At 34.8% G+C, this 26268-nt stretch overlaps 6 protein-coding genes across 7 annotated transcripts; 2 read left to right on the forward strand and 4 right to left on the reverse strand.

Moving 5' to 3' along the window:
* Positions 1 to 336: 336 nt before the first annotated feature.
* Positions 337 to 1191, reverse strand: PSB27 (photosystem II family protein). Its single transcript, XM_012233279.4, has one exon. The coding sequence runs from the start codon at positions 1098 to 1100 to the stop codon at positions 579 to 581; it is 522 nt and encodes a 173-aa protein (XP_012088669.1). The 5' UTR covers positions 1101 to 1191; the 3' UTR covers positions 337 to 578.
* A 461-nt stretch (positions 1192 to 1652) lies between these two features.
* Positions 1653 to 3256, reverse strand: ASHR2 (ASH1-related protein 2). Its single transcript, XM_012233278.4, has one exon. It carries the CDS (start codon positions 3024 to 3026, stop codon positions 1905 to 1907), a length of 1122 nt encoding a protein of 373 aa, XP_012088668.1. The 5' UTR covers positions 3027 to 3256; the 3' UTR covers positions 1653 to 1904.
* A 360-nt stretch (positions 3257 to 3616) lies between these two features.
* Positions 3617 to 5817, reverse strand: LOC105647260 (NADH-ubiquinone oxidoreductase B8 subunit). Its single transcript, XM_012233277.4, has 3 exons — positions 5608 to 5817; positions 5387 to 5493; positions 3617 to 3993 (listed from the first exon to the last, which is right to left on the reverse strand). The coding sequence occupies exons 1-3, from the start codon at positions 5691 to 5693 to the stop codon at positions 3890 to 3892; spliced, it is 297 nt and encodes a 98-aa protein (XP_012088667.1). The 5' UTR covers positions 5694 to 5817; the 3' UTR covers positions 3617 to 3889.
* Positions 5818 to 5936: 119 nt separating this feature from the next.
* On the forward strand, positions 5937 to 9284 carry ERF1-1 (eukaryotic release factor 1-1). 2 transcript variants are annotated; one of them, XM_012233276.4, is made up of 3 exons: positions 5937 to 6086; positions 7285 to 8764; positions 8893 to 9284. In XM_012233276.4, exon 2 carries the CDS (start codon positions 7321 to 7323, stop codon positions 8629 to 8631), a length of 1311 nt encoding a protein of 436 aa, XP_012088666.1. In that variant the 5' UTR covers positions 5937 to 6086; positions 7285 to 7320; the 3' UTR covers positions 8632 to 8764; positions 8893 to 9284. The 2 variants fall into 2 exon arrangements, with proteins under 2 accessions (XP_012088666.1, XP_089573835.1); XM_089717709.1 differs by lacking the exon at positions 5937 to 6086 and adding an exon at positions 6221 to 6358.
* An 877-nt stretch (positions 9285 to 10161) lies between these two features.
* On the reverse strand, positions 10162 to 16256 carry U2A' (U2 small nuclear ribonucleoprotein A). The gene is made up of 8 exons (XM_012233275.4): positions 16001 to 16256; positions 15795 to 15835; positions 15288 to 15417; positions 14940 to 15145; positions 14019 to 14192; positions 11775 to 11825; positions 11496 to 11675; positions 10162 to 10446 (listed from the first exon to the last, which is right to left on the reverse strand). The coding sequence occupies exons 1-8, from the start codon at positions 16080 to 16082 to the stop codon at positions 10441 to 10443; spliced, it is 870 nt and encodes a 289-aa protein (XP_012088665.1). The 5' UTR covers positions 16083 to 16256; the 3' UTR covers positions 10162 to 10440.
* Positions 16257 to 19695: 3439 nt separating this feature from the next.
* LOC105647257 (ARM repeat superfamily protein) lies at positions 19696 to 25531 on the forward strand. The gene is made up of 8 exons (XM_012233273.4): positions 19696 to 20367; positions 20668 to 20759; positions 21487 to 21637; positions 23579 to 23706; positions 23867 to 24025; positions 24114 to 24299; positions 24971 to 25177; positions 25260 to 25531. The coding sequence occupies exons 1-8, from the start codon at positions 20103 to 20105 to the stop codon at positions 25278 to 25280; spliced, it is 1209 nt and encodes a 402-aa protein (XP_012088663.1). The 5' UTR covers positions 19696 to 20102; the 3' UTR covers positions 25281 to 25531.
* Positions 25532 to 26268: the final 737 nt, after the last annotated feature.

Raw genomic sequence — 26268 nt, forward strand, 5'->3', positions numbered from 1 at the left:
TTGTTTAACAAATGTGGGCCTCCCAAAATCGTTGAGGCTTTCATCGCACAAATTCCTTCAACTGCATTCCAGTATTTGATTCCTTTCACCTGCTTTCTTTGTACATATTAATTTGGCCAATTGCAATCACCGAGTTTTATTCATCTTATACTTCATCATTTTAGTGTCTCGTTGTTTATTTAATTACGAACGTATTTTGGTGTGTTCTGAAAAACTTAAAAGGAGAAGCTTTTGTTAAATTAACTCTTTTTCCTTTTTCTTCCCTTTGAAGTACCAAACTATTAACTTAGAGCAAATAAACCAATATGCTCTCTGCTCACATGGAATACACCTATATAATAATAAAATTAAATATCATTATCATTTGATGGAATGAAATGCTTTCTATTCTGACCCAATGGACTGGGCACAGACTCAACATTACGTTGTAATTCCAATTTCTAAGGGAATGATTACTTAAATGTTGAATCTGTGGCAATTACCTCGTAATGTCGTTATGTAAACTCGGATTCAACAAAATAAAATTGGCATGGTTGAAACAAAAATCAACTTGAAAATTAAAAATTAAAAATTAAAAATTATCTGCCCCTCAATAATGCCTTCTCAGCCGTGTCCATCTCCTCAAGAATCCTTGCCCTTCGTTTTGCCGGAATGGGGGACGTTGGCCCAAAGCTAATATAATGCCCAGAAACAGCATTCAGTGCTGAGTAAATGTCACGAAAAGAAGCACGGCCAAGTAAAGCTTTCTCTCGTCTATATTTGGCAACCCAAGAATTGGATGTCTCCCTTAGATCAGCCACCGCAGCAGCTACATTAGGGTCGTTCTTGTCCATGTTGATTGTGCTTCTGACCTTGTTGATCACATCTTCAGTCTCCTTCAAGTACTCCTCATCTAATGCCGCAAGAGCTGAACCCACTGGGAAAAGCCATGTTGGAGCAATGACGGTGGTGGCTAAAGACAAGAAGTGGCGGCGAAGAGGCTGTTCGTGACGCGGCTGTTGCAGTGAAGGACTGGCGTTGGCAACGATGAGGATTTTGGATCTGGTGGTAGGAAGAGGTGTTGGTTTGGAGGTTGGGGTTAGGAGTGTTGGTGACGCCATGGATTTTGTTGGCACTAGTTAAGAGTAGAGTGTTTTCTACAAAGGAGTTGTAGGGTGAGGAAGTGGGTTTTTGCCACGTAGGCTTATCGCCTTATCCTATGTATGGATTTATGGATCAGACTATACCCAATCATATTATTATTATGGATTTATCATTTCACACAGCAATATATCAATACGCAGAGCGTTAATGGCAAGCTTTCCTTCCTTTACTTACTATAACACCTCATTCATCTATCCTAAAAAAAAAAATCATAAATAAAACAAACTACAAGAGTAGCAAAGATATCCTCAGAAGTAGCAAAAATTATCGGATTTTACATCACAGGATGACAGCCCATTAAGAAATAAGAATCCGTAGTGGGCATATAAAACAGCATACTGGACTAAAATTAAAGAAGACGCTTGAGTTTGGACTACATTAAGCACTAAGCAGTATAGCCCTGTTTCGACAATCTTAATCATTATAAGATAGGGAAATACTTACCTAAAGACGGTGCTTTGACCTTAAAAGTGCTATGTTGTGACTTGTGACTTCAAAGAAATGAAATATTTCCAAAGAAATCAAATATTTCCCAGTATTATAGTATAAAACAACTGTCTCACGCAAAACAAATGGATGGGATAAAAAAAAATCATAAAATAAACCTACCACTAGAATACATTCAGACCTCGCCATGAGATTTAAAACAGGAAGTGGGTAATTTGTTTCACTGCTCCATCAATTCAATTTAAGCTAACAGAAATACATACCAGTGAAGCAAAACCATAGCAACAGACTAGCGAGGCAGGTGATCCGTTGAATCAAGCATCGGCATCAACACCAACTACTTCATCATTCTTGATGTTGCCACAGACATTACATTCTAAGATATTAGCATGTGATGATGGGGACAAAGGAGCCAGCGTGCCCCAGCAATTGTTGCGATTGCACATGTATCTCACGAAGAAATACGAGTGAGGAAAGTCGGTCTCATTATCTGAGCCAACCTCCTCCTCCTCCTCCATCGGTTCATCGTGGTCCTGCTCCATTGCTTCACCAACCACGTCCTCCTCTTCATGGTCAGACCAGTTAGCTTCCACCTTGCAGCGGTCACACTCGCAGGTAAAGCCATAGTCCCCAAGCAATCTTTTCTGCCGGCTGGAATAACTCTCATTAACAGGGAAATAGCTCAAGCAGATCTCTCTCCCTTGGGGAACATCATGAATCATTCGGATAATTATGTCAGTATTGCCATCAGCTGCAGCGTCTACATAATCAAATCTGCAAGCATTTGGAAGGCAGTCATGGTTGAAGAAGGAGGCCTTGGGATAGACGCCATAGGCTCGGACTGATCTTTCTTCGTTCAAATTGAACGGCTCCATTAAACCAAAGGCATTGAGCTTGTCCTTGGCGAGTAGTGCCCGAGTAAGTTCCACGGAAAGCTCGACCAGAGAAGGAGGGCAGAGGGGCGATATGATGGAATGCAGAAATTGAGCAACTGCGGCATCTTCATCCTCTCCGCGGCCTTGAAGAGAGGATAAAATTTGGAAGTTGGAAGGCGCGACGACGGCCAGATTGTAGGCGCCGATGAGGAAACGAGCTTGGACTTGGCGCTCCACCACAAGGGATGGACACTCGCGGAGGCAACTTAGAGCTCGGCAAACCCAGGGAGCGTGAGACGAGGCCATCGCCGCCGAAAGACAATTCGGGCCGCAGAAATGGTGATGAGAGCAAGATGGGCATGATACCACTATCGATGCTGATTGTAAATTTCTGAAGCACTCATCGCAATATTTTATTGAGGCTCTATTCAGAGGAAACGCGGAGTAGAGGAGGATGGGAGAATCCCTAAGCACGATTTCGCCGGCCCTTAGCGGCCGAGAGGATACTAGAGCTCTTCCTCTCCCTTGAACCTCCTCTATCCTCACTAGGGTTTCACTCATCCTTCCACTCTTCTAACTAGGGGTAACTTTTTCCCCGGATTCAAGAGAATTTTAGCTTGATCTAAAGTTTATTTTATTGTACAGTATTTTTACAAGAGTTTTGTAAGCACTAAGCACCGGTCACCGCGCTTCTTTAAATTTTTTTTAAAAAATATGAACTTTCACCAACTGCACTGAAAGACTCCATCGCTTCTAAGTTCTAACATTGAGTCGCACGCATCTCAATAAATTTATTGAATACTAAATGGCGACGGTGAGAAATTTTAGGTCCCCCATTCGTAGCTGAAATTGTTTCCTCCACTACCGCTGAATTGGAACTTTAGGAAGGGTTGCCTTGTTACATGGATATATTGACAAATCCATGGGGTTGGTAGGTTAAAGCAAGACAGATTGAAGCTGATACTCACTGAATAGCAATCTCGAACAATAACTGTTGTCAAAACGATATTTACTTCTGGAAAGTTCGTGCATTTCACCCTTCAATCTGGAGGTTGAAGAGCGAACATTTTACCTCAATTATCCTTCGTTTACTTCTTAAAATAACTCAACAAAAGGTTAGGACTTAGAAAGTTAACTAAATACATTCCATCTTTTAACTCCTCCAACCTACTCTTATGCTTTTTATTTGCCAATTAATTTATCAGATGTTTCTTTATTCTTTGCAGAAGCAACAATAGATTGATTGGAAATTGGACTAGTCAACAGCAAGAAAAAAAAAACGATAATGCAAGTTATAGTGACCATAAAAGATAACGGCAACTTTGCAACTCAGAACAAATTGCATAACACAGGAAAAACTGTGATAGGAATATCTTCCAGAAGCATCACTTTATTTCATTCCATGCAGTTGAACAGCAACAGTATCAAGCTTTAAGTGCTGCTCCTACTTTCACAAGGTCTTCAAGGGCCTTCAAGATCTGTGCCTCAGTTAAACCTTGCAACCGAATGCCCCTCTCCACACCCATATCTGTTTTGAAATCAACAATTCCAAAACTATGTGTAATACAATGCTTTGTGATGTAAAAATAAAGAGCCAAAGGACTGAAAATAACAGAACGTGTTTATTGGAAAAAAATGGGACAGGCTATCCTAAATGCATGAAATATAGTAGCCAATGAAAAAGAAAATTCACCAGAGCAAGAATTCATGCCTGTACGGTAAATACATCATCAATCAAACAACATTGTTTTTTTATCAAAAAATGGATAAGACACTACTCAATTATAATGTCTTTGGCCTCCTTCCAGGAGGTGGAGAGAAGAAACATCATTTTGTCATTATCTGAGGCTGTGTGATTGCTAACATTTCTTTGAAAATTTTGCGTGCAAGGGTGCATTTGATGTGGTGTTTGAGAGAGAGGGGGACAAGAAAGAAGGGGGGCAGGGTGGGGGGCGGCATTATTGGCAATAACACATATAGCATGTTACCATTTGTTAGTCTTGTTTAATGTTTATCATGCGGAGCTAGCATAAAGGGGAAGTGACAGTTCAATCCGGATGTGAGAAGAAATTGTTATAAGGAGGTTACATTAATAAGGTGAAAAAGAAATGCGTGAAAGTTTTTTCTTTAACCCAAAATGCATTTTGGGGTGCAAATGAGTGAATGTGCTTTTGCACATGTTTTACCAGATTTCTTTTTGGTGCAGGATAAAAGGATGAGTAGGAGGAGAAATCTCTAAGCGAACTTGACTGGCAGGTCATCAGCAAAATAAATGAATACAGCACATTATACTTGGATAAAGAGGTAAATGCTTAAAAATCTAAACCTTCAAATGAAACTAAACATGCTCTAAAAATCTAATTAAGGAAACAACTCTCGAAAAAAGCTCTCAGTATACTGGTACAGCATTTAGACCACTACAGTCGACCATCAAAGAAACAAGTTTGGTCTTCAGTAGAATGCCAAAGCTGTTAGCTGAAACAGTAACATATCAAGACTAGACTAATTCCAGGATGCATGGCTCAAAAGCAACAGCCATACGTAAATTTCAATGAGGCAAAATTTTAACCTTGTGGTAGTTACAAGGTAAAAAAAATATGCTTATTAGATACTCAAGCAAAGCATTTACCAGGAGGCGGATGGTAAAACAAGTTGTTTGAATTCTGAATTACTTGTCACCATTTATAACTAGATATATGCTTAAAACTCCATTATCACATAATCATTCCATGGTTTCTTAATACTATGAAGGCTACGGGCAAAAAGGAGATGTATCACACAGCAGATAACAACCAAATAGAAAGAAGCCGTATCACTAAACTTCACAGATCCAAAATTGATGTATTCCCAACAAAGCATCTTTGGCAGAGTGTTGGACAATTTCGTAACTAAATCGGAGTGAAGGGGAAGGGTTCACATACCATATCTAGCCCATAATTGAGGTTCGATTCCGTTGCACTCACGGATCAGTATTGGGAGTTTAGGGTTCAGTGACTTGAGATCTTTGTAATTATTCTCTATGAATGCTCTGCAAATTACAATAACAACAAAAAGAAAAAATCAAATGCCATAGAAACATTGAATGAATTAGAAAGTCGTGAGCAATCAGGAACGATCATATAAGAATAACAATAGAGAAAACCTAGCCGATGAACTTGAATACGAAGATTGGCACAGCAGAACACGAAGCTCTTTAATGTTCCGAGAAAGTTGGCCTCTCCATGCCATTTTTAAAAAAATGCGCAGATGATGCTCAGCTTCGTCCTCACGCAGAATACGCAGATGTCTCTTCCGCTTATCCGTTGTCCCCTTTCTGGCTCTTATTCGGGTCGACTGGAAATTATCGTCGGGTTTCGTTTCAAGTGAAAAAAAAAAAAGGACATAGAATAAATGGGCCTTAGGCCCAATAAACATCTGGGTACTTTTCATAAACCGTAACCGACTCAGGTTCCTTAAACTGACCATGATTATAATTACAGGGTTAGGGTATGCGTAGGGGTGATATAAAGGGCAGCTGAAGCGTTTTCTGAGACATTGGTGATTTGCGTACGCCAAATTACAACCTCTTATTCTTTCTTAGGAGGCGATCGGCCATATCGTTACCACCGCACGCGCCGTCAGGTTCACCATCTCTAGCTTCTTTTTTAAATATAATATACCTCTATCGTATTTTATTTTTATGTATCTCTGTCCTTTTGTTTATTCTTTAATGCATATTTTACTTATTATATTCATCACGCGTGTTTAGGTGCTTGCTTTATGTTACCTCTGTCTCTTCCCTTTGGTTTTCCTTTCCTTATACTTTTTCTTTAAAAAAACATTAGATTAGATTGCAGTTATATGATTTCTGATTTCTGTTGTTTCTCTGCTGAAGATTAGCAGTTAGATCTAAGGTATTACTTTTTGATTATGATTTCTGAAATTCAATCTCAACTGTGTCCGCTTGTAGTATTTGAAATTCTTTGGTTTTTCTTTCTCGATTTTCCATGGGTTTTTCCCCTCTAATTTAACCTTTTAATTCCTTTTTTCCATGGGTTTTTGCCAAATGTAATTTTTCAACCTTTTCTATGGATTTTTGTGTTATTTCTTGCCTTCAACAACTCGAATTTATGCATTTTATATTCTTTGTTAGTTTGAAATATGAAAGTGGATGTATCTGTAATTTGGGTGTGTATTTAAAAGTTCAATTCAAATATATATGAATAAGTTCTCGTTAATCAAACAAACAATTCCAACTGAAAAACCTGTATATACTTATGTTTGTGGAAGCCTTGACCCTCTTTCCAATCTTGTGCTAAACTTTAATAAGTTGAATTACCTTTCTTTCTTCTTTAGCCTTAATTAGTTCAAGTTCTTCTCCTGGATAATATTGGTAAAGGGAATAGATCGTAAGTGTTAACTTTCGCAGTTGGGGAACTTCTTAGTTATATGCACTATCGAACTAGCAAAAGAATGATAAGATTGGCGAATTTATTATTTTCCAATTTTGAGGGACACTGAATAATTTCTATATTGATAATTGTCTGACTCTTTAAACTAATTGTTGAAGAATTTAAATATAGGCAAAGGTTAATATTGGTTTTGGATACCAAGAAACAAATTCATTTAAAATCACGCTTAAAGGAATTATGATTCAGTTAGCAAAATTTAGTGTTTGTTGGATTTTTTGAAACTTAATTAAGTACATATCTTTTGATTTCTTCAACCTATTATAGCTACAAAATTTGAGTCTTGCAATTATGATCAGTATTTTTGTTTAGAATCAAGGTTGTTTTCTCCATTATATAGTTGTATGAATATTAATGATCTGTTATTGCAGGTTAACTATTAGATATTTTGTAAGTCTGCAACCAAAATGTCAGATGGCCATGAGACTGATAAGAACATTGAGATATGGAAGATTAAAAAGCTTATAAAAGCACTAGAGGCTGCCCGAGGAAATGGAACAAGCATGATTTCTCTCATCATGCCGCCTCGTGATCAGATATCACGTGTCACTAAGATGCTTGGAGATGAGTTTGGAACTGCTTCAAACATTAAAAGCAGGGTCAACAGGCAGTCTGTTTTAGGTGCAATCACTTCTGCTCAGCAAAGGCTCAAACTTTACAATAAGGTTCCTTCAAATGGGCTTGTCCTTTACACAGGAACAATTGTAACTGACGATGGAAAGGAAAAGAAGGTGACCATTGACTTTGAGCCTTTTAGACCCATCAATGCATCACTTTACTTGTGTGACAACAAGTTTCATACAGAAGCACTAAATGAGCTTTTGGAATCTGATGACAAGTTTGGTTTTATTGTCATGGATGGTAATGGAACCCTTTTTGGGACACTGAGTGGTAACACTCGAGAGGTTCTGCATAAATTTACTGTTGACCTGCCAAAGAAGCACGGGAGAGGAGGACAATCAGCTCTTCGATTTGCTCGACTTCGAATGGAGAAGCGCCACAACTATGTGAGGAAGACAGCTGAACTTGCCACGCAGTTCTTTATTAACCCAGCCACCAGCCAGCCTAATGTTGCAGGATTAATTCTTGCTGGATCTGCAGACTTCAAGACAGAACTGAGCCAGTCTGATATGTTTGATCCTCGACTTCAGGCTAAAATTCTGAATGTGGTTGATGTTTCATATGGGGGTGAGAATGGTTTTAATCAGGCAATTGAGCTTTCATCTGAAATTCTGTCCAATGTGAAGTTTATACAAGAGAAACGCTTGATTGGCAAGTACTTTGAAGAGATTAGCCAGGATACTGGAAAATATGTATTTGGTGTGGATGACACCCTGAAAGGTCTCGAGATGGGTGCTGTTGAGACACTTATTGTATGGGAAAATTTGGATATTAATAGGTATACCTTGAAAAATAGCACCACTGGTGAGATTGTTATAAAACATCTGAACAAAGAGCAAGAGGCTAACCTGAGCAACTTTAGGGATCTGGCCACTTCTGCTGACTTAGAGGTTCAGGAAAAGTTGCCACTGCTCGAGTGGTTTGCTAATGAATACAAGCGCTTTGGTTGCACTCTTGAGTTTGTCACCAACAAATCGCAAGAAGGATCCCAGTTTTGCAGAGGTTTTGGTGGGATTGGAGGGATTCTCCGTTATCAGCTTGATATGAGAGATTTTGATGAGCTTTCCGACAATGAAGTTTATGATGATTCTGAATAGCAATCAGCCAACTATACCCCGTTGCTGGTGCAGGAGAATGGGGTGAAAACAACTGCACCAGCAATTGCAGCGCTCGACATTTCGAGCTCACTGCTGGTTGATACTGGAAAAATCCAATGCAGTACTAATCGAGGTTTCATTCTAAACTCAATTCATCCTGCTTTATGATTTTGCCTCATCAGCTCATCTTTCTAATATTTTATTTGTTTTTGAATCATCTTTCAAATATTTATTTTGATATTTGATTTTATTTGGTTGAAGGAGATCAAGACATCTGTGATAAAAGCAAGTTTAATGTGGTCATGAAACTTGTTTGTGATGATGGGGGCAGCTGGATGTATCTGGAAGTGGAAGTTACCTTGATATTGTTACACCTTTAGCTTGGCCAGACAGTAAGAAGCTGCTAGATTGGCATGGTTGGTGTCTGGATGAAGAATGCAGATTTTCGCATCAACATTATTACTACCTTGTTATAGTTATGGTTTGTGCTATCTATAGTTACGCTTTGTAAAAACTGCTATCTATAGTTACTTTGTAAAAGCTGCTATCCATAGTTACAGTTTGTGAAAACTGCTATCAATGTGCTTCCTGTAAGCATTATTATTATGCTTGTGGTATTGTCTGTATAATAAGTGGATCTAATTGATTGTTAATCTTGATTAGAGTATCCATTGCTTTTGCTCTGCTACGCCCGTGGCAAGTCAAAAAAATTAATTTTTGTTTGTTCATGTTTTATAAGCTGGTCAATATCCCAATTAGAGATGGTATTCTGGTTAGCTCGTATGTACGTCATTGAGTGGTTCAGGCCAGCTGAATTTTGGTTTTGGGTTTTCCTTTTGGTTTTAAAATGAACTAGTAAAATTGGGTGGCGTTGTTTCAATTTTTTTGAATCGTGTATCTTAATATTCTTGAGAGAATAATTTTTTTTTTTTTTGAGTTAATTTTTATCTATCTAGTTCACATCTTAAAATTATTCTTTTTCCCCTCCATTAAGGATTTGTTCGATCCTTTAAAAAAAGCAGTCACCCTGTCACTTTAATGGTGGTCTCACACTATATCACTATAATAAATGAAAAGGAAAAGAAAAGTACGACTTTAGAGATGAAAATTATAATTATATCTTCATTTATAATGTAAAAATAAAAAGGAAAAATTACAATTGTCTTCATATTTTGCAATATATAAATATATATCGTGCTATACCCTCTTGTTTTGAGATCCGTTATATTAAATTGCCAATCATCCAATACGCCCTAGCTTAACCATCAAAGATATGGTGAACTGCTGCACTTGATTCCATTTGACTCAACAAACCATCTGAGTATTCACATTTTCAAAATTATACAGATTTCCAAATTGTTTTTTTTTTTTCTTTTTTTGTATAGAACTAAGAAAAACAAATCAAAAATTCAAGCTCTACCTTTGTTTATTTATAGTATACCTCTTCTCAAAGGTGTGAATGAATTAAGATCTAACTAACAACACAAAAGAAAGAAAAATGAATTGTACTTTACATCTTGAAAAACAATATGAGAAAATAAGATCAGGGTCAATATATTAGTAAATTCAATTCCAAAAGGAAGTAGACAATCCCAAGTCCCAAAACACAAGGTTAACTTGTATACGTCCCAAAAGTTGACATACATGCTACATCCGCAAAGATAACCAAAGAATAACCGAAGAAAAAGGGACAAATGTCCAGGATAATTAAACAGCAAAATATCCCTGCTAAAACGATGCAAAATCCTCGAATTACTCCGTAGCCCTCATGAGGAATGTCAAGAACGCATAATTTCCTTTGGATAACCTCTATTCCTGGTAGAAGACAAGGAAATTGCATTAATGGCAGAATCAATTTCCAAAAATAGATAAAATTTTAGAAAGAACACCAGAACCTCCTCGAATGGGGGAAGGTAACTGAAGGAAATATCAAATACCTATAAACTAACAAAAAAACTAGTACCATAGATTAATATTATTAAACCAATATGCACACCGATTCGGATGGTCAACTAGGAATTGAAGAATTCCTGTAACAGATAAAAGGATTAAGAAACTATACAAGTGATGATAAATCAAATATTTCAATGACTACTTTCTGGAGGCAATCCGTCAGTTAGCAATTCGCCGGTTAGCAGAAGAATTAGTAGTAATTTCTCAGGTATTAAATTCTATAATATGGAAGTACAAAATTTGAAGCTAGAGAATTCCTAGTTTGTTCAGGAAAAACTAGTGAAATGCTCAAGAGTCAACCATAAACTCACACCCTACCCAACCACAAAGTCACACCTAATTGTTATAGAATTGGATTTAATATATTGATAAAACCAATTTACAACTTGGATGTGGAACAGTAAAATCAGCCATTTGATTTTATATTTGATCTTCAATTTCTCTTTTTCACTATTCTCTTGTCAAATTTACAAACCTATCAGGCAAGGCTCATAAGCCAACATCACAAACCATAAAGTCACATGCTAAGCCAAATTGCGGATTCAGCTAGGAACAAGGCACATGGGACATAAAGGGTTTACATAGCCGACCCTAACTATTTTGGGACTAAGGGTTAGTTATTGTTGTTGCCAAGCCTCAACTTTGCTAAAGCTGACACAAACCACAACTCCACTATTCAATGTAAAATAACATCAACACCTTCCATTTTTTTTCCTTTTTTTTTTTGGGTGCGCGGGGGCTCCTGATGCTATTGGTTGTTAGTACTCATTTCTATTCAATACTTGCAGATGAGTTACTTCAGCAATTACTAAGAAATGTCCCTCTCAGGAAAGCATAGAGAACAAATTAGAAAATGGAAAGCAAAAACGGGAATGTAGTTCTAAACCTGCATAATATATACTGAATAATACCTGTTCCATGAGTGCAGTTTCAGTTTCATTATCCTTCTGCTCCTCCACATTACTTGGTTCAGCATCAGACGCAATAGGACTATCAGTAGCCATTTTCTCATCTTTATCTTTTATATGTTTGAAGCCATTATCATCATTCAAAATCTTAAAATCTGCAGGAATCTGGCCTGAATTCAATGCCTGTCATTTGAAATCCACTTAGAAATGCTATATTAGACGTAAAACATTACATAAATTCAAAATCCAAGTTACCCATTTAATTGAGCAAAAAGCAATTACCTTCTCAAGTCTAGCAACCTCTTCAAGAGTTTGGGAATTCACAATTGCAGCCTGCATAATGATCATAAGACCAAATTAAGCATAACATAACCTGAGTATGATCTATACACATGCTAAGATTCCTTGTACTCACACATTGCAATACTTTAAAATAATGCTTAAACTTGGCAAAACAGCCTCTGATTTATTTAATTTACACAATATATAAATGAAATAAGCACTGATTCCAAAATATCTAATCTTTCCAATTTCACAGGTAGTATAGTTGTATAGGTATAGCATGTCATGTCAAAAAATACCATATCATTTTGAGCATGATATAGTCGGAATAAACCTGCCTGGAAGAATGAACGAAACTATATTATAAGAAGAAAAATGTAAAATAGAAAATGTTCCACCCATAAAAATAACCATACTATCTTACTCTGTTCAGTGGAAACTTGATTTACCCCTCACAGTTTCTATCATAACCAAAGCTCTCTTACAAAAGACCCCAGCTTCTATTGAGAAAGGCCATAATGTTTTCTGATTATTTTGCCTTACACATTTGGCCAAGCCTGGCCCATACAGGAAAAAAACTCAAATATTAATATTTTATTAATTGGAGGAGCTGTTCGGTCTGGCCAGTCTAAAAGATAACTTTTTCCTAAGCTCACAATATTGCTGGCCATGTGGAAATCCAGGGTGTACATAAACAGATCTAGTGAGCAATGACATTTATAAAGATGTGATTCGTTTATGTTCAGACGGAATAATGTGATATTTTAGCTGCTAGTTATATCAATAAAGGGGGTGGAACCGCTTTCTCTCATAGAGATAATTGCATAAGGTCACCCAAGGCTCTTTGTTGTTTTGCTTTAATGGTGTAGTGGAAGAGTTTAGGGCAATTGCTTCACAACAATTTGGGCTAGAATAGGATTGCGGTTGAAACAATATAAGATCACTAGTCTTAAAGAAAACATTAGAATTGAAATTAAGGGCATGTAGTATATGCTCTTCCAATCCACCTCATGCCACTTGGTTTGCAGGTCAAGCTTCGTGAAAAAGGTTCACATCCTCGACTTCATCTTCAACCCAAGATACTTTCGAATCTCAAGTCATTCATTCCACAGGATACTGTCACTGCAAGGCTTCCATAGCTTGGGTCAAATCCTCAATCATTCTCCGCATTGTAGCAAATTCTATTTGTTGGGGCTGATTGCCTCTACCACAATCTCTGCCTCTACCAAACCATAGACGATGGTTTTGTTACCAGTTGGCATAACAGAAGAGTTTTAGGGTAATTACTTCTCAACAAGTTGAGCAGAATAGGGTGATTGTGATAGGAACAATATAACATAAATGGTTTTAAAGAAAATTTGGAATTAAAATTCTGAGTTTGAAAGAGAAAATACAATTTTAAAGTTGGCCATAGAATTCCTATTTATACTAATTAGAACCAAACCAAGTCAAGGACTGTTAGAATTCCTCGTTAATTAACTTGGTTAACTATGAATTTGGATAGACTACAGGCTTTCACATTCTTTAGCAAATAGGAAGGTTAAAGGTAGAAAACTAAAAGACCAATCCTAATTAATTTTTATGCATGCTCCTAATTGATGATCCTACATCATTCTTTAATGCTCCTGCATCATCTGAGATATTTTGCAATTAGTTTTTCCACTCACAGTTTCATAGAGTCTCCAAATATCAATCTTTCAAGCCCTAACTATTCATTCTTTCCACCCCACACCATCCATTAACGTAAATTTTGTCAAACCCAACCCCTAAATTGACTAGTCCGAGTCCCTTTTTCAGGGAATTAAACTTTAAAACATTGATCAACACCATTGTTACAAATGATACTGAAACCATAAGTACCAACAACCAGTTAATCAATGCACCACGGTTATCATTTTACAACCTCTAAACTAGAAAGCAAATACTTGCAAAGAGTTTCTCTATCCATCTAACACAACTACGTAAAACGGATTAAAATTCATCCTCCTGGAAGAAGATTGCAAGACTTGTCATTTATAGCCAAAGAGAAAACGAAAAGGAACTAAATTTTAGCAAAAACATATTATATACTTTCTAAATGGCTAACCATAGATAATCACACAATCTTTTTCTTGATCTTTTAAAGCAGATTACATTCTAAACGGCAAGTTTGAGCAGTAAAAGCAGCACTAAAATAACCTTAATTTGTTTACCAAATATCAAAACGCAACATTATGAAGTGCTTAGATGTAGTTAGCAAAGTACCTTTATAGCTAGAATTTGCTCAGGTGTGGGGGTAACCACCTTTGGATTTTGCTGTTCCTCGGCTACTTCTGTAACATTTGGAACCTCACCTGGAGTGAATGTCTTGGCAGATTCCTTCTTTGCCTCCTCTTCAACTTCTTCTGATGCAAACAAATTTTCCGCTTCCAGTCTCTCCTATCACCCATGGACAATATTGACAATCAATTCAAATAAGCACATAAAAAATTTATAGTTCAAGAGTTATATTATGACAGCACTCTGTTCAAAGCCCTTGCTTTTTCCATGCAAAACATTAATACAGCTTGAGAAAAGAACAAAGAAGAAGAATATTTAAGAGCCAAAATCCATGAAATGTAAGAAACAAACTAGAGAACATGCTTCTAAATCCAGAATAACACTTGAACATGACATTGTGGTAAATAAGCTAACAGTTGAAATTCACATAGATTAAGGCAGCCAAGATATTTGCATGGAAATGCCTAAACCCTTGCAAAACAATTCATGTTTGCTCATATTAGGAACACTAATACATGGATATTATTCATTTGTTGTGAAAATTTTGACCAGTGATGGCTCCTAAAACAAAGTGCTGCAGCGGCATGCATTCAACTTTTTAAGTACCAGTAGGTCAATTGATCAAGAAGGCCCCTTCAAAACTTGTCCTCTAAAGGATTTCCGTACCCTTTTACTATCAATACAACAATCAAATTTCAATGAGTTTTATAAGAAAATTACTGAAGAACATTTCAATGCTTACAAGGTTAAATTTTGTATTTTGCATGTTAATCAAGAAGAAACTTCATTAAAAGACTAATTTTCTTTTGAAGCAAGGAGCTCCAGGTCTAAAAAAAGTAAGTTAAAAATTTGGGCATGCTCAAAAAAATAGCCAAAGATAAATTTGGGCCAAGCAGCTCAGCTCACCTTGCTTTTTACCTTCTTGAAGTCAAGAACTCGAAGTGATTTTAGTTTGTGAATCACGTACAGTCTGTAATTAGGTTTTTTAGTGATGTTATTGTCCAGAAGACTGAGAAACTGTAGCTTTGGAAGAGAAGCAAGAGGATCAATCTCCACTAAATTGACAAGCCTGTTGTTTGTAAGAACCAAAGTGTGTAATTTTGGCAAGAACTCTACATGATAAAGCAATACAAACCATAGTGAGGTTTCAATATTTGAAGTTCAACCGCACATGAGAAAATAAAAAAGGATAAAGTATAATGTCTTTCCTTAGGATACCATCAATAGATTAATTTAAAGATTATTCAAAATTACCTCCAATATTGGGATTGATACGAGTTATTCTGTTGTTATTGATGAGCAGAGTGCCCAACCGAGTAAGATACGGCAAGTTTTCAAGCTTGACAATCTCATTGTCGGACAAATCGATGGTATCAAATTGGTCCTATCAACAAGCCAGTAAAAAAAGGTGCGAAATTATAGTTCCTTAATGAAAGAGCAGATAATATAAAGTTTTTAACATATAAAAGTATTGTTATATAATATAGTTGAAGGATTAAGCTAAGTAGCTAGACTCAGTTTGAAGGAGGTCATATGTTTAATGACTGGTGCACAAGAAACTTGTTGTCCAATTTGACTGGTTTTTTTATTTGTTTCTGAGAGCTTGAGCTTGAATTAGCTTCAGGGAAGGATAACTTGAATGAATAAGCTTTGATTCAGGCCATGAAAAAGGGACAACTTAGATACCCACTGGGACGGAGTGCAGTGCAAGTATACAAAATATAGTCACATAAAAATATGCTGAGGAAAAAGAAATTGTACCTCTGTAGCTCCCAAGTTTTCTATAACGGGGATCTTGTTACCTGAAACCATAAGGAGAGAAAGGAAATTTTAGAAAATCACTGGTTTGAGCTGAACTGGGAAGTTCATTGTATAGCTACTTTGCCCTAAGACATACAAAGTAATTAACGATAGCGACGGAAAGCGTGTATTAGGGTTCGATAGCAAAAGAGAGCTGAGCAACTCACCTCGAAGATCCAACTCCCGCTCCTTAATGGCATTGAAAAAATGAGGGCTTTTCCAAATCAAGTCGGCTGTGAGCCTGACCATCGCTACCTTCTCTTTTCTTCTCTAGTATCCTCCTGTACTGCACTTTTTCAATTGATATGTCCAGCAAGACAACTGCTAACCCGTCGTCCACCTGTGGCAGTCCCAGCGGCTAGCGGCGACTCTGAACTCGAGCTGCTGCTTTAGCAACTGGATTATGGGTTACAGGCACCGCTTACGAGTTGGAACAAACAATGTAAAGGGACTCTTTAATTTTCTTTTTGCCGTATTTTGTACTTCCTTATTTACGTTCCCCGTTTCTTAAATACCAAAGTCCAAATAGCCCTTCTACTCTTGGAATTCATCCGATATTATTTTAAAGGATTTAAGTGACTAAATTTACTTTTAAGCTTTTATTATTATTCATATTAATATTAGTCCAATAAGACTCATATAAATTGAATGTCATATTAAATAATAAAATATCACATCCAGTTATAATAAACATAAAATTGAAATATAATTTAAATATATAAAATTAATGGGTTTAAGTAAAGTTTTTAGTTTAAATACATTTATTTTCAATTAACTTTTTACATTTTATTTTGTATTTTTATCTTTTTAAAATAATTAATTTTTCAAATAGAAAAAGTGAAAGTATACATATATGCAACTTATGTTATTGATTTGGTTGTTATAAGTTTATTCCTATATGAAAATATTATTTAACCCGAAACTCTATTAGAAAAAATGAAATAGTATTTTATATATTTGATTTTAACATTTTATTTTTTTTTTAATACAAGGGAGCAGAGACCTTGCAAAAGAACAAAGGCGAGGCTAGTGAGCGTTAATCAGCCAACGCCATGTCGCACCACGAGCATCATTAGCCACTTCTTTCGGTGGAGTTGGTTTAAAAATTCATATTTTTATATTTGAAATGAAAAAAAAAATATAGATTTTAATTTTAGACATTCAATTCCATGAAATCATAAATTATATATAATTACACTCAATCACACAAAAATAGGTAGATTTAAAAAAAAAATTCTACAAAACTAATGAATCAAATTTTTTATGACAAAATTATTATTCTCTGTTTATGAAGTCAACTTTTCATCTTTTTTTAATAAGTCAAATTATTTATTTTGGATGGTGTTATTTTCATAGCACTAAATACTAATTGTTAATGCCAAAGCAATAACTTGGTATATAATATCAATTGACAAAATTGCCCCTTAATGAATTTATCTTTCTCTCTTTTTTTTTTTTTTTTTTATCTCCACCGAAGCAGTAATTCAATTTTTTAAAAAGAAAAAAATTAAAAGAAACAATTAAACAATCTAAATAAATGAATGCTTTTGATTCGGTTGCTATACTTAGTTCTCACACAAAGTTCTTGCTATAGCAAATTTATCTGATAAAAAAATATGCAATCGACAAGTTAAAAATGGATTTATGGAAAAATTGCAGCAAGACAATACTTCAATTGCTTTATTGAAGAGAGATATTTCCCAAATATTAATCCCAATTTATTTATGAAAAGATACAAAGAATAAGAAAAAACAGGGCCTGAATACATAATAAGTTTATAATTTGTTTTTCTCCATTTTAATCAAAGCATGGTATTTGTAAAGTAATGTTATATTATTAGGAAATAAAAGAGAGCTTTGGACCAGAAAAAATGATGTTGGTGTTGAGTGATGGTGATTTGAGCATTAAATTTATTTAGATTGTTTAGTTATTTCTTTCCTTTTTTTTCTTTTTAAAAACTGAATTAAATGTTCCTGTGGAGATAAAAAAGAAGGGAGAAAAAAAGAGATAAATTTGTTAAGAGGCAATTTTGTCAAGTGATATTAATAGAATGTTATTGCTCTCGCGTTAACAATTAATGCTCTGAAAATAATGCCACCCTTTATTTTATCAAACTTGATCAAAATCTTTTAAAATTTTTATTTTTTTAGAGAAATTTTTTCTTATTATTGTATTTTTATTTAAATATTTTTTAACATTTTTTCACTATTGATGAGAGAAATTCAAGTTAAATATTCATTTATCATTAAATTAAATGCAACAATTTTATTAATATTACTTTTATTTTATATGTTTATTTTAATAAAATATAAAATAATTATATAGCTTAACAGAAATATAATTGGTATTTGTTATTTATTTTTATAAAAAATATTATTTCAAGGATATTTTAAAAAATAAAAGCAAATGAAATTTTAATTATAAATTTATTCCCTGCATAATTATATGGAATTTAATAAATAATTTATTCATAAATAAATTTTAATAGAATTTATTTATAAATCAATTCCATATTTTGAATTCGTTCGTAACAAATTGAGCATAAAAATATAATTGCTCCTTGAATAAGCGGGATGGTGAAAGACTTACCAACCATTACCGGTATCCACAACCAAGTTTGCTAATTTGCCAGCTGCCTCATTACTTTCTCTATAGCAATGTCAAATGATCACTTACCACACTACATAAAATAATAATAATAATAATAATAAAAGTGGACAATTAGAGATAATTAATATTATTTGTTTCCAAAAATCATAATCTCACTATTTTAAAAATCGTATCTTTTATAACAATAAGACACAAATAGAACAATTTGAGTTTATTACAATATCTTACTCATATTTTAATTAGAAATTGAAATAAATAATGAACAATTATGTCTCCGATAATAAGGACAAGTACTGTTAAATTAATTTTGAGAGTGATGGACGTCCCATAAAATTAAATTCATAATCATAACAAAAATTATAAAACTCGAGGATTATGTGAATTCGTAATTGAATTTATTTTTAATATGAATAATTTTTAAACCATAGGAACTGTAGATTAAATTATAAAATTTTTTAAATTAAAATGTATATATTAAAGGAGAAGTTGTATTCAATAAATTGAAAACCTACTATTTTAACTTATAACAAAATTAATAGTAATTATTTTTTTGTGTATATTCATTGATTTATTTTCATGGTTAATAAGTTCACTTACTATTGTTTCCTTGGCTTTTTTTTTTTTTTTTTTTGCCATTCGTTGCTATATATAATGATTATCACCTTTCTCAATTATTGAATGATCCATAATCATTATACTACTAATAAAAATGACCTTTGATGATTTGGAGGGATAAACGACAGTGAAAAGAGTTGACCATAATTGAAATTTCAAAGGCTTTAAGTCCATTCAAACAAAATCATAAAATATTTTAAATATTTAAACTCCTGACAAATATTGTTATTTATTTAAAATAATATTTAAAATGTTTTCAAAATGATTATTACTTATTTTTTTTGACGAATTTGTGTGTTACATTCAAAAATTGGTACTTTTATCAGATTTCTTTTTCGTGGGTCACAAATTATTAATATTTTCAATTTATTATTTTATTATTATTTAATATGCTTATTGTCAATAAATATAATAATTAAATTATTATATTATCACTAATTAAATCTTAATATAAAATAAAAATTAATACATCAACATTTAATCTTCTAACAAAATTATATTTGATTAAATATTTAATAATTTTAGAAACAATGTAATATGGATAATTTAATTTTCATCGACATACTAATATAATAATATAGTATTATGAAAAAAATGAAACAAATTAACTAAAGTTTCTTACCCTATGTGCAAGCCAAACAAGGACAAATGGAGTCCTTTTCTTCTACCTATTTGATTCGCAGGCGAAGTAAGGCAAGGCGACATTCGAGATTGCGAAGACAGCTTGATTACCGATCAGGGGTCCAGATTACAGGAAATGACATGTCATATAATTAAAGTCCCTCAATTAACTCAAACAGCAATAAATTATTTATTCATTAAACTTTTGTAGGTATACTTTCCCTTCTCTGGAAAGGTGTAGTCATCATCCGTCGTAGGCCAAGCGGTCCAATTTCTGCGAACTCTCATATTTTGAATTTTTGATTTTGGTTGATGCGCTACTGCACCAGTAGTTGGTTGTTTATTTTATTTGATTCAATTATCTAGTAGAAATTAGCAATCAGCGGAGTAGCTAGGTGAGGTAAAGGGGCACGTAACGGCAGGATGGGGCTGACAGCAGCAGGGGCTGGCGTAATTGGAATCTTAGCAGCCTTCATGACTGTAACGGTAATCGGCGTCGCTGAAGGGGAGCGTTTTAACATCACTCCTTCAACGGGCGGTCTATTTTGGTCATCGGCAAAAGAGGAGTCTGATCTTATGCTCAAGGCTGAACCCGACAAAGATTCCTCCGCTGCTGTCGCCGTCAGTGACCCTGATGGCCTTGACGGTGGTTTCTCTTCTCTAGATGGAATGTTACAGTGGGCCATTGGTTTGTATCTAGCTAACTGTACAATTTTTTTTTTAAACGCATTGGATTGCAGCAGCAGCAGTGTGTTTTACAATATTTGAAACGTACAAGGAGGTGCAATTTCTTTTTACTTGGGAGAAAAAAATCTGCTATACGAAAAGTGGAAACTGTAGTTCGATATTACACTGCTAGTTTGCAACTCGTTGTTTATTTTTTAAATCCTTTTATGGTGTCTGAATTGGGATATTTTGTAGGTCAGTTTCTTACGCTTTTTAGTTATGCATAAACGTATGACTGCATAATCTGTCTTTAATGAATCAGGTCATTCCGATCCAGAGAAATTAAAGGAAAATGCACAAGATGTCCAGCGCCTGTCTCCTAGTGAGTTGAAGAAGCGTCAGATGGAAATTAAGGTTAGCTTTCTGTGGCGGTCTTCAATTTGCAATTTTGATCTTATAGTTTCTGAATGTAAAATTTTTATAATTTTGTCTGATATGTTTTATAGCTTAATGAAATTGCTCGCTTCTTAAGGTGTTAGGAAGTGATGATAAGGGATGGAATTAGTTGTAGCTTGATTTTTACTTTGTTGGCTAAACTGTTCTTTTTAGCTAGTTAGTTAGCACATCCAATGTTGGTAGTTAGCCGAGTTGGTTGCACATATTTCCACTAACCTTTCTAAGCAAGTATCATCAGGCCACTTCCAGTTTCGTTACAAATCTTTTCCAGAAATAATATTGACATTCTCTTCTTTGGTTAAGAGCAATTGCTACTGAAATTTTACCAAATGACCCTAATTCATTTGTTAACAACTATCAGCCACAAACAACTGTTATTAGCTAACAACTGGAACGAATTAAACCAAACAAGCCCTTATTGCCAAAAATTGGAGTTGGGTATCATAATTCAGCTCTGAACATAAGGAAACAATCTCACTCTCTTGGTGGTTACATTAAGGATAGATAAGAGAAAAGTTTCCATTAGCATATAAAGTTATTTTTACCGTCTTTTGATTATCTGAAACTTTCAATATATATTGGCACTTCTCCATTCCCTGGCATATGCTATAGCTCTTGCAAGTTCTTGATTTTTTAAACTACTTATTCTTTTACTGAAGTATCTGTGTGATACTCAATGACATAGGAGCTGATGGACAAGTTGAGAATGCCATCTGATTCCCAGTTGATGCAGAAAGCAATAGATGACTTAAATAACACTTCTTTATCTTTGGAGGATCGGCACCGTGCATTACAGGAGCTTCTAATTCTTGTGGAGCCAATTGATAATGCAAATGGTAGGTGTGAGTCTATCAACTTTAACTAATTTGACTGGAGCATATTGTTTCTGGTTTTCAATTTATCATTGGTTTGCTATTTTTCTGGTCTTTGTTTGTGAAGGAGGATATATTTACTTCCACCAGAATATTCAATGTTCAATTACTGTTCAGTGTTCACTGTAAATAGAGAATATGTGTGAATGGTCCAATTCGCTTACTTATGGCAAGAGTACCAGATTTTTTGTTTTTCACCTCATGTATGATTAGTAACTGGTTTATAAAAGGTTGAATAGGAATTGGCACGCTCCGTGTGGCTAATGGGTTATTAACAACTTATTTTTCAGTTCATCAAGATGAGTTGCTATCTACCTTTACCACTCCCACCTTTTATCACTAGGCCCAGGTCCATTGTATTGATAGGCAGTCACTACTCACTACTAGTATACAACCTTCTTGTTCCTTTACTCTTGTGCTTTTAAAGGATTATTTTGCATTTTTTAAACATTTTTTCCCAGAGAGATGTGGTTAAAATATGCTCATTCTTTATATCTTTTTTCATGGCACCATCTGTATGCATCGGCTAGCTCTGAAGATTGTGAAATAGCTATGCTTAATCATGTTAAGTTTTAAGTTATAACACTTCTTTTATATGTTACTGAAAAGCTCTGCTGTTAGTTCTGTTGTGCTCAACTCGAAAGACATTGCAAGTGTCAATCTAATGCCTCCGTAAACTAGCACCTTCTGGCCGCTAGTGATAATAATTCTGTTGGGATTTTGAATTGCAATGTGGCCCTTGGTCTTGAGCTCATATTATTCATGTAGCTGGTGCAAAATTTTCCACTCTACATGGAATCTCTGTGGTCATCCCACCTTGTATTTGGATCCTTGATTACCAATACATAAATTTTATTAAAATGGAAATGAGAACATAACATACACCTTGGACTTGCTGCTACCATGGTTGGGATATCATGTTTGTTGAATTTGGTCCATGCTACAATACAGTGGAGGCTTTGTTACATTATTTTGATTTTTTATCTTTTTAGTGGAAGTATCACAGCTGCAAGATCATTGGCATGTATCTTCTTTTTTCATTTCTGATTACTAAATAATTTCTGCAAGCACAACGTCCATTCAGAAACTGCCATATTTAGGAAGTTGCAGCCTTCTAAAAATGAATTGGTCAATTCATGGTATACTATAAGGTTATAAAGGTGTACCTGGGCCTCTGTTTTATTACCAGTCAATAGTAATATAATATTCATGGAATTCAACCTTTGTAACACCTGGCCTATATGACATTACTGATCAATATATAATATATGAGAAGATTATGTATGGCACACTAACCAAATGTTCCAGGTCCATGGTATAATCAATAGAAATATAGTGTGACGTTTGACGCGCTAGATAGATATCATATTCATGGATTGCAATTCTATCCTTACAATTTTCCACTATTCAACATATAATTCGCTTGGTAATTCCTAGTGTATCCAATTTTTGGATAAGATTTCCTCTAGCTTTTTTGAGTTGCTTTAGATGTGGAATGAGGTGGCACACATGGACCATGGATTACTTGCTGAGATACTCTGTCTACAGTAACACTAGGAAAGTGAGAGTATCGTTTTCTTCCTAGCCCCAACAACCCCTCCACTCTGAAGAGGCAAAAATCCATTTTTGCAATTAGGTTCTTTTCATATTATTCGTCTTTTTATTTTAGTTACAATTACAATCACATCTTGGTGATAAAGACGAGCCAGTTGGTGGGATATTGAACTTCCTTTCACTTGTTTGTTATTTGTATCAAGATCCAGTATAACTGAGAGACTGCCACATTGTATGATCTTAATTTATTTAACATGGGAGTTTTTTCCTGGGTTCTGAATTTGCCATTTTTGTTTATCCTTTTGGTGCAATATTAGGAGCTAACACATTGCATTTTTTTATGTATACCAGATTTGGATAAAATTGGCAGGTTCGATGTATTAATACGAGAGCTTAATCACCCTGATCCAGATATGAGGAGAATTTCTGCATGGATTCTTGGGAAAGCAAGTCAAAACAATGCAGCTGTCCAGAAACAGGCATATTATTTTCTGTTTCAAACTTGTTGAATGTTCTCTTACTATGATATTTTTCCAGTTTAGAATTCCACTAATGTTTTGGTGTCTTCTGCATTGTCAATAATAAGGCATGTGCTTTGGTTTGTGTTCTTGGCTAATTCATGATATTGAACTCTGTCAGATCTTGGATCTTGGTGCACTCACCAAGTTAATGGAGATGGTAAAATCAACTGATGTAGAAGAAGCTATAAAAGCATTCTATGCTGTTTCAGCATTGATTCGAAATAATTTGGCTGGTCAGGAAACGTTTTATGCAGCAGCTGGAGATAGGATGCTTCAGGTACCTAAATCAGTGAAATGCTCAAAAACATTGTATTTGGTGTTCACAACAGCAATTGATGGCTCTTTTTTTAAACATTCCTTTGTAGGACATACTTAGCAACTGGAGCATTGATGTCAGACTCAGGAAGAAAGCTGTTTTTTTGGTTGCTGATCTGGCTGAAAGTCAACTTGAAAATGCCCAGAGATTTGAGTTGCCTTTCTTCAGCAATCACTTATTCCTGAAGTCTATAGTTGATCTGACAGAAACAACTGACCTTGATCTCCAGGAAAAGGTAACTCTTCAGCATTACTAGTGTTGCTGCTGCTGATGTTAATTTTTGGCATAGTAGAACATGCTTTAGTTCTGAATTGTATTTTGCTAATTTAATTAGCACAGTTGGGATTTTGTAACTGTATCTCAGCCATCCATCTTGAAGAGTCCTGCATGGACAATGATGGACAGCTGCTGAGATCGCAGTGTCTGAAACTTTCAAAGAGCATGATTGTACATACTTCTGAAACTTGTGGCCTACAGACAGCTGAGGCTTCAGATTTGCAGCAGGCACAACTGTTTGGAGCACTGCTCATTCCGAACCTTTTATTTATGGGTAACCCCTTACGAATATCACCTGTTCACACACCAGAAGATGGTGGTAGAGCACTGGATATGGCTTTGTGGGGGGTGATGAATTTTAGTTTCTATTGACAATGCTACGGTGGTCCAGACTTATACACACTATTAGTACTTGATTGCTGGCTTTCGCCTGTGCATTTGGAGGGTTTGCAAACAGCTGTCTCTAAGCTGAACTAGATGGATCTCGTCCTCTGATGTTTTTTTTGTGAAAGGTGTTAGTTTTATGTTTCTGTCAACCATGCTAGGGAGGTCGAGACCCATGCCTATTGATACCTGATTCTAGCTTGTTTTCTCTTGCCTGCTGAAGGTTTGCCATGTGGTTTATTTCAGGCCCTTGTTGCTATCAAGAATCTCCTGCAACTCAGTACAACTCAAGCTTTGATTTTTAAGGACTTCTGTGGCCTGGATGGTGCTTTGGAGAGGATGAGGCAACAACTGGAAGATTCAATGGTAGAGGAATATCATAATGATTATGTGATGGATGTGGAAAACATTCGTAGAGAAGTGGAGCTGATTTTCCATGGGAAGGTTGGAAAGGTTGGAACTGGAACTTCCTTGCCTTTGGATTGATTTAATTAAATCTTATTTAGGTAAAAGAACAATGAAAATTTTGTTGCAGGTCATTAGAGTCCCGACATGAAGAGACAAATCTGCCCTTGCACTTCTTTTGTATTACAAGTTAATCTCCATCAATCTTTCTAGGATTATCTATAGACAGATCCTTTAATCCTGGGCTTTAACTTGGGGCGTTATATGCGCGTCCCTTTAAGAACATCAGTAGAAAATTAGAAGTAGTTCTTAACTGTATGCAAGCAACATCTAATCCTTAATCACAAACTAGTTGGGTTTGACTGTATAAATTGCCAATATATCTACTCTGAGTTATATGAATTCTTTATTATTATATGCGCTAGAGTCTGAAATAGCAAGAATAAGCAAGGCATAAATCTTCGCTAGGATTTTTTTTTTTTTTTTTTTTGTTGGTGAAGTTCAAGAAGGTAGGCTTAGATGAACCATCTTAAAATGTATATGTAAAACCAATCAAACCGATTCAGTTTTGAACTCAATTATGATTCGAATCGGTTCCATTTTCAACGTTCAAATTTTTTTGATTGACTTCGGTTTGCCTTAAATTGAACTAATAAAGTGTGCACCTCCTATTTAAATTTAGATTCACAAGTAATCTTTCATTTTATAAATTAAAAATTATTGGATTAAAAATTGTAAAATAAAAATTCTTTACAATATGATGTATAATAATTTTTTTATTCGATCAAAATATGAAAATTAAAATTATAAATTATTCATAAATTCTATGAAATATAAGTTACGATTCAATAGTTCTATTTGAATTTTATTTGGTATTATAGTATTACATATTGTGAGATGTATCACAAAGTACAAGCAGTTTAAATACAAATTAGCTATTGAATTTATTTAAATCTTAAAATGAAATTATTCTCTACCATTAAAAAAATGTAAAAATAGTAAGGTGTAATGCAAATTATAATAAAATACAAATGTGTAGGAAGGACTAAAAGAAATTTTTTAGTAGGATTTTGTAGGAGATAAAGATCCCGCGGGAGAGGAAGGTAAATAGTTAATTGGTTGTTCTACTTTTTTATATA

The sequence above is a fragment of the Jatropha curcas genome, chromosome 2 (assembly GCF_041381405.1).
Source record: "Jatropha curcas cultivar XTBG-Jc1 chromosome 2, XTBG_Jcur_1.0, whole genome shotgun sequence".
Taxonomy (NCBI): Eukaryota; Viridiplantae; Streptophyta; class Magnoliopsida; order Malpighiales; family Euphorbiaceae; genus Jatropha; species Jatropha curcas.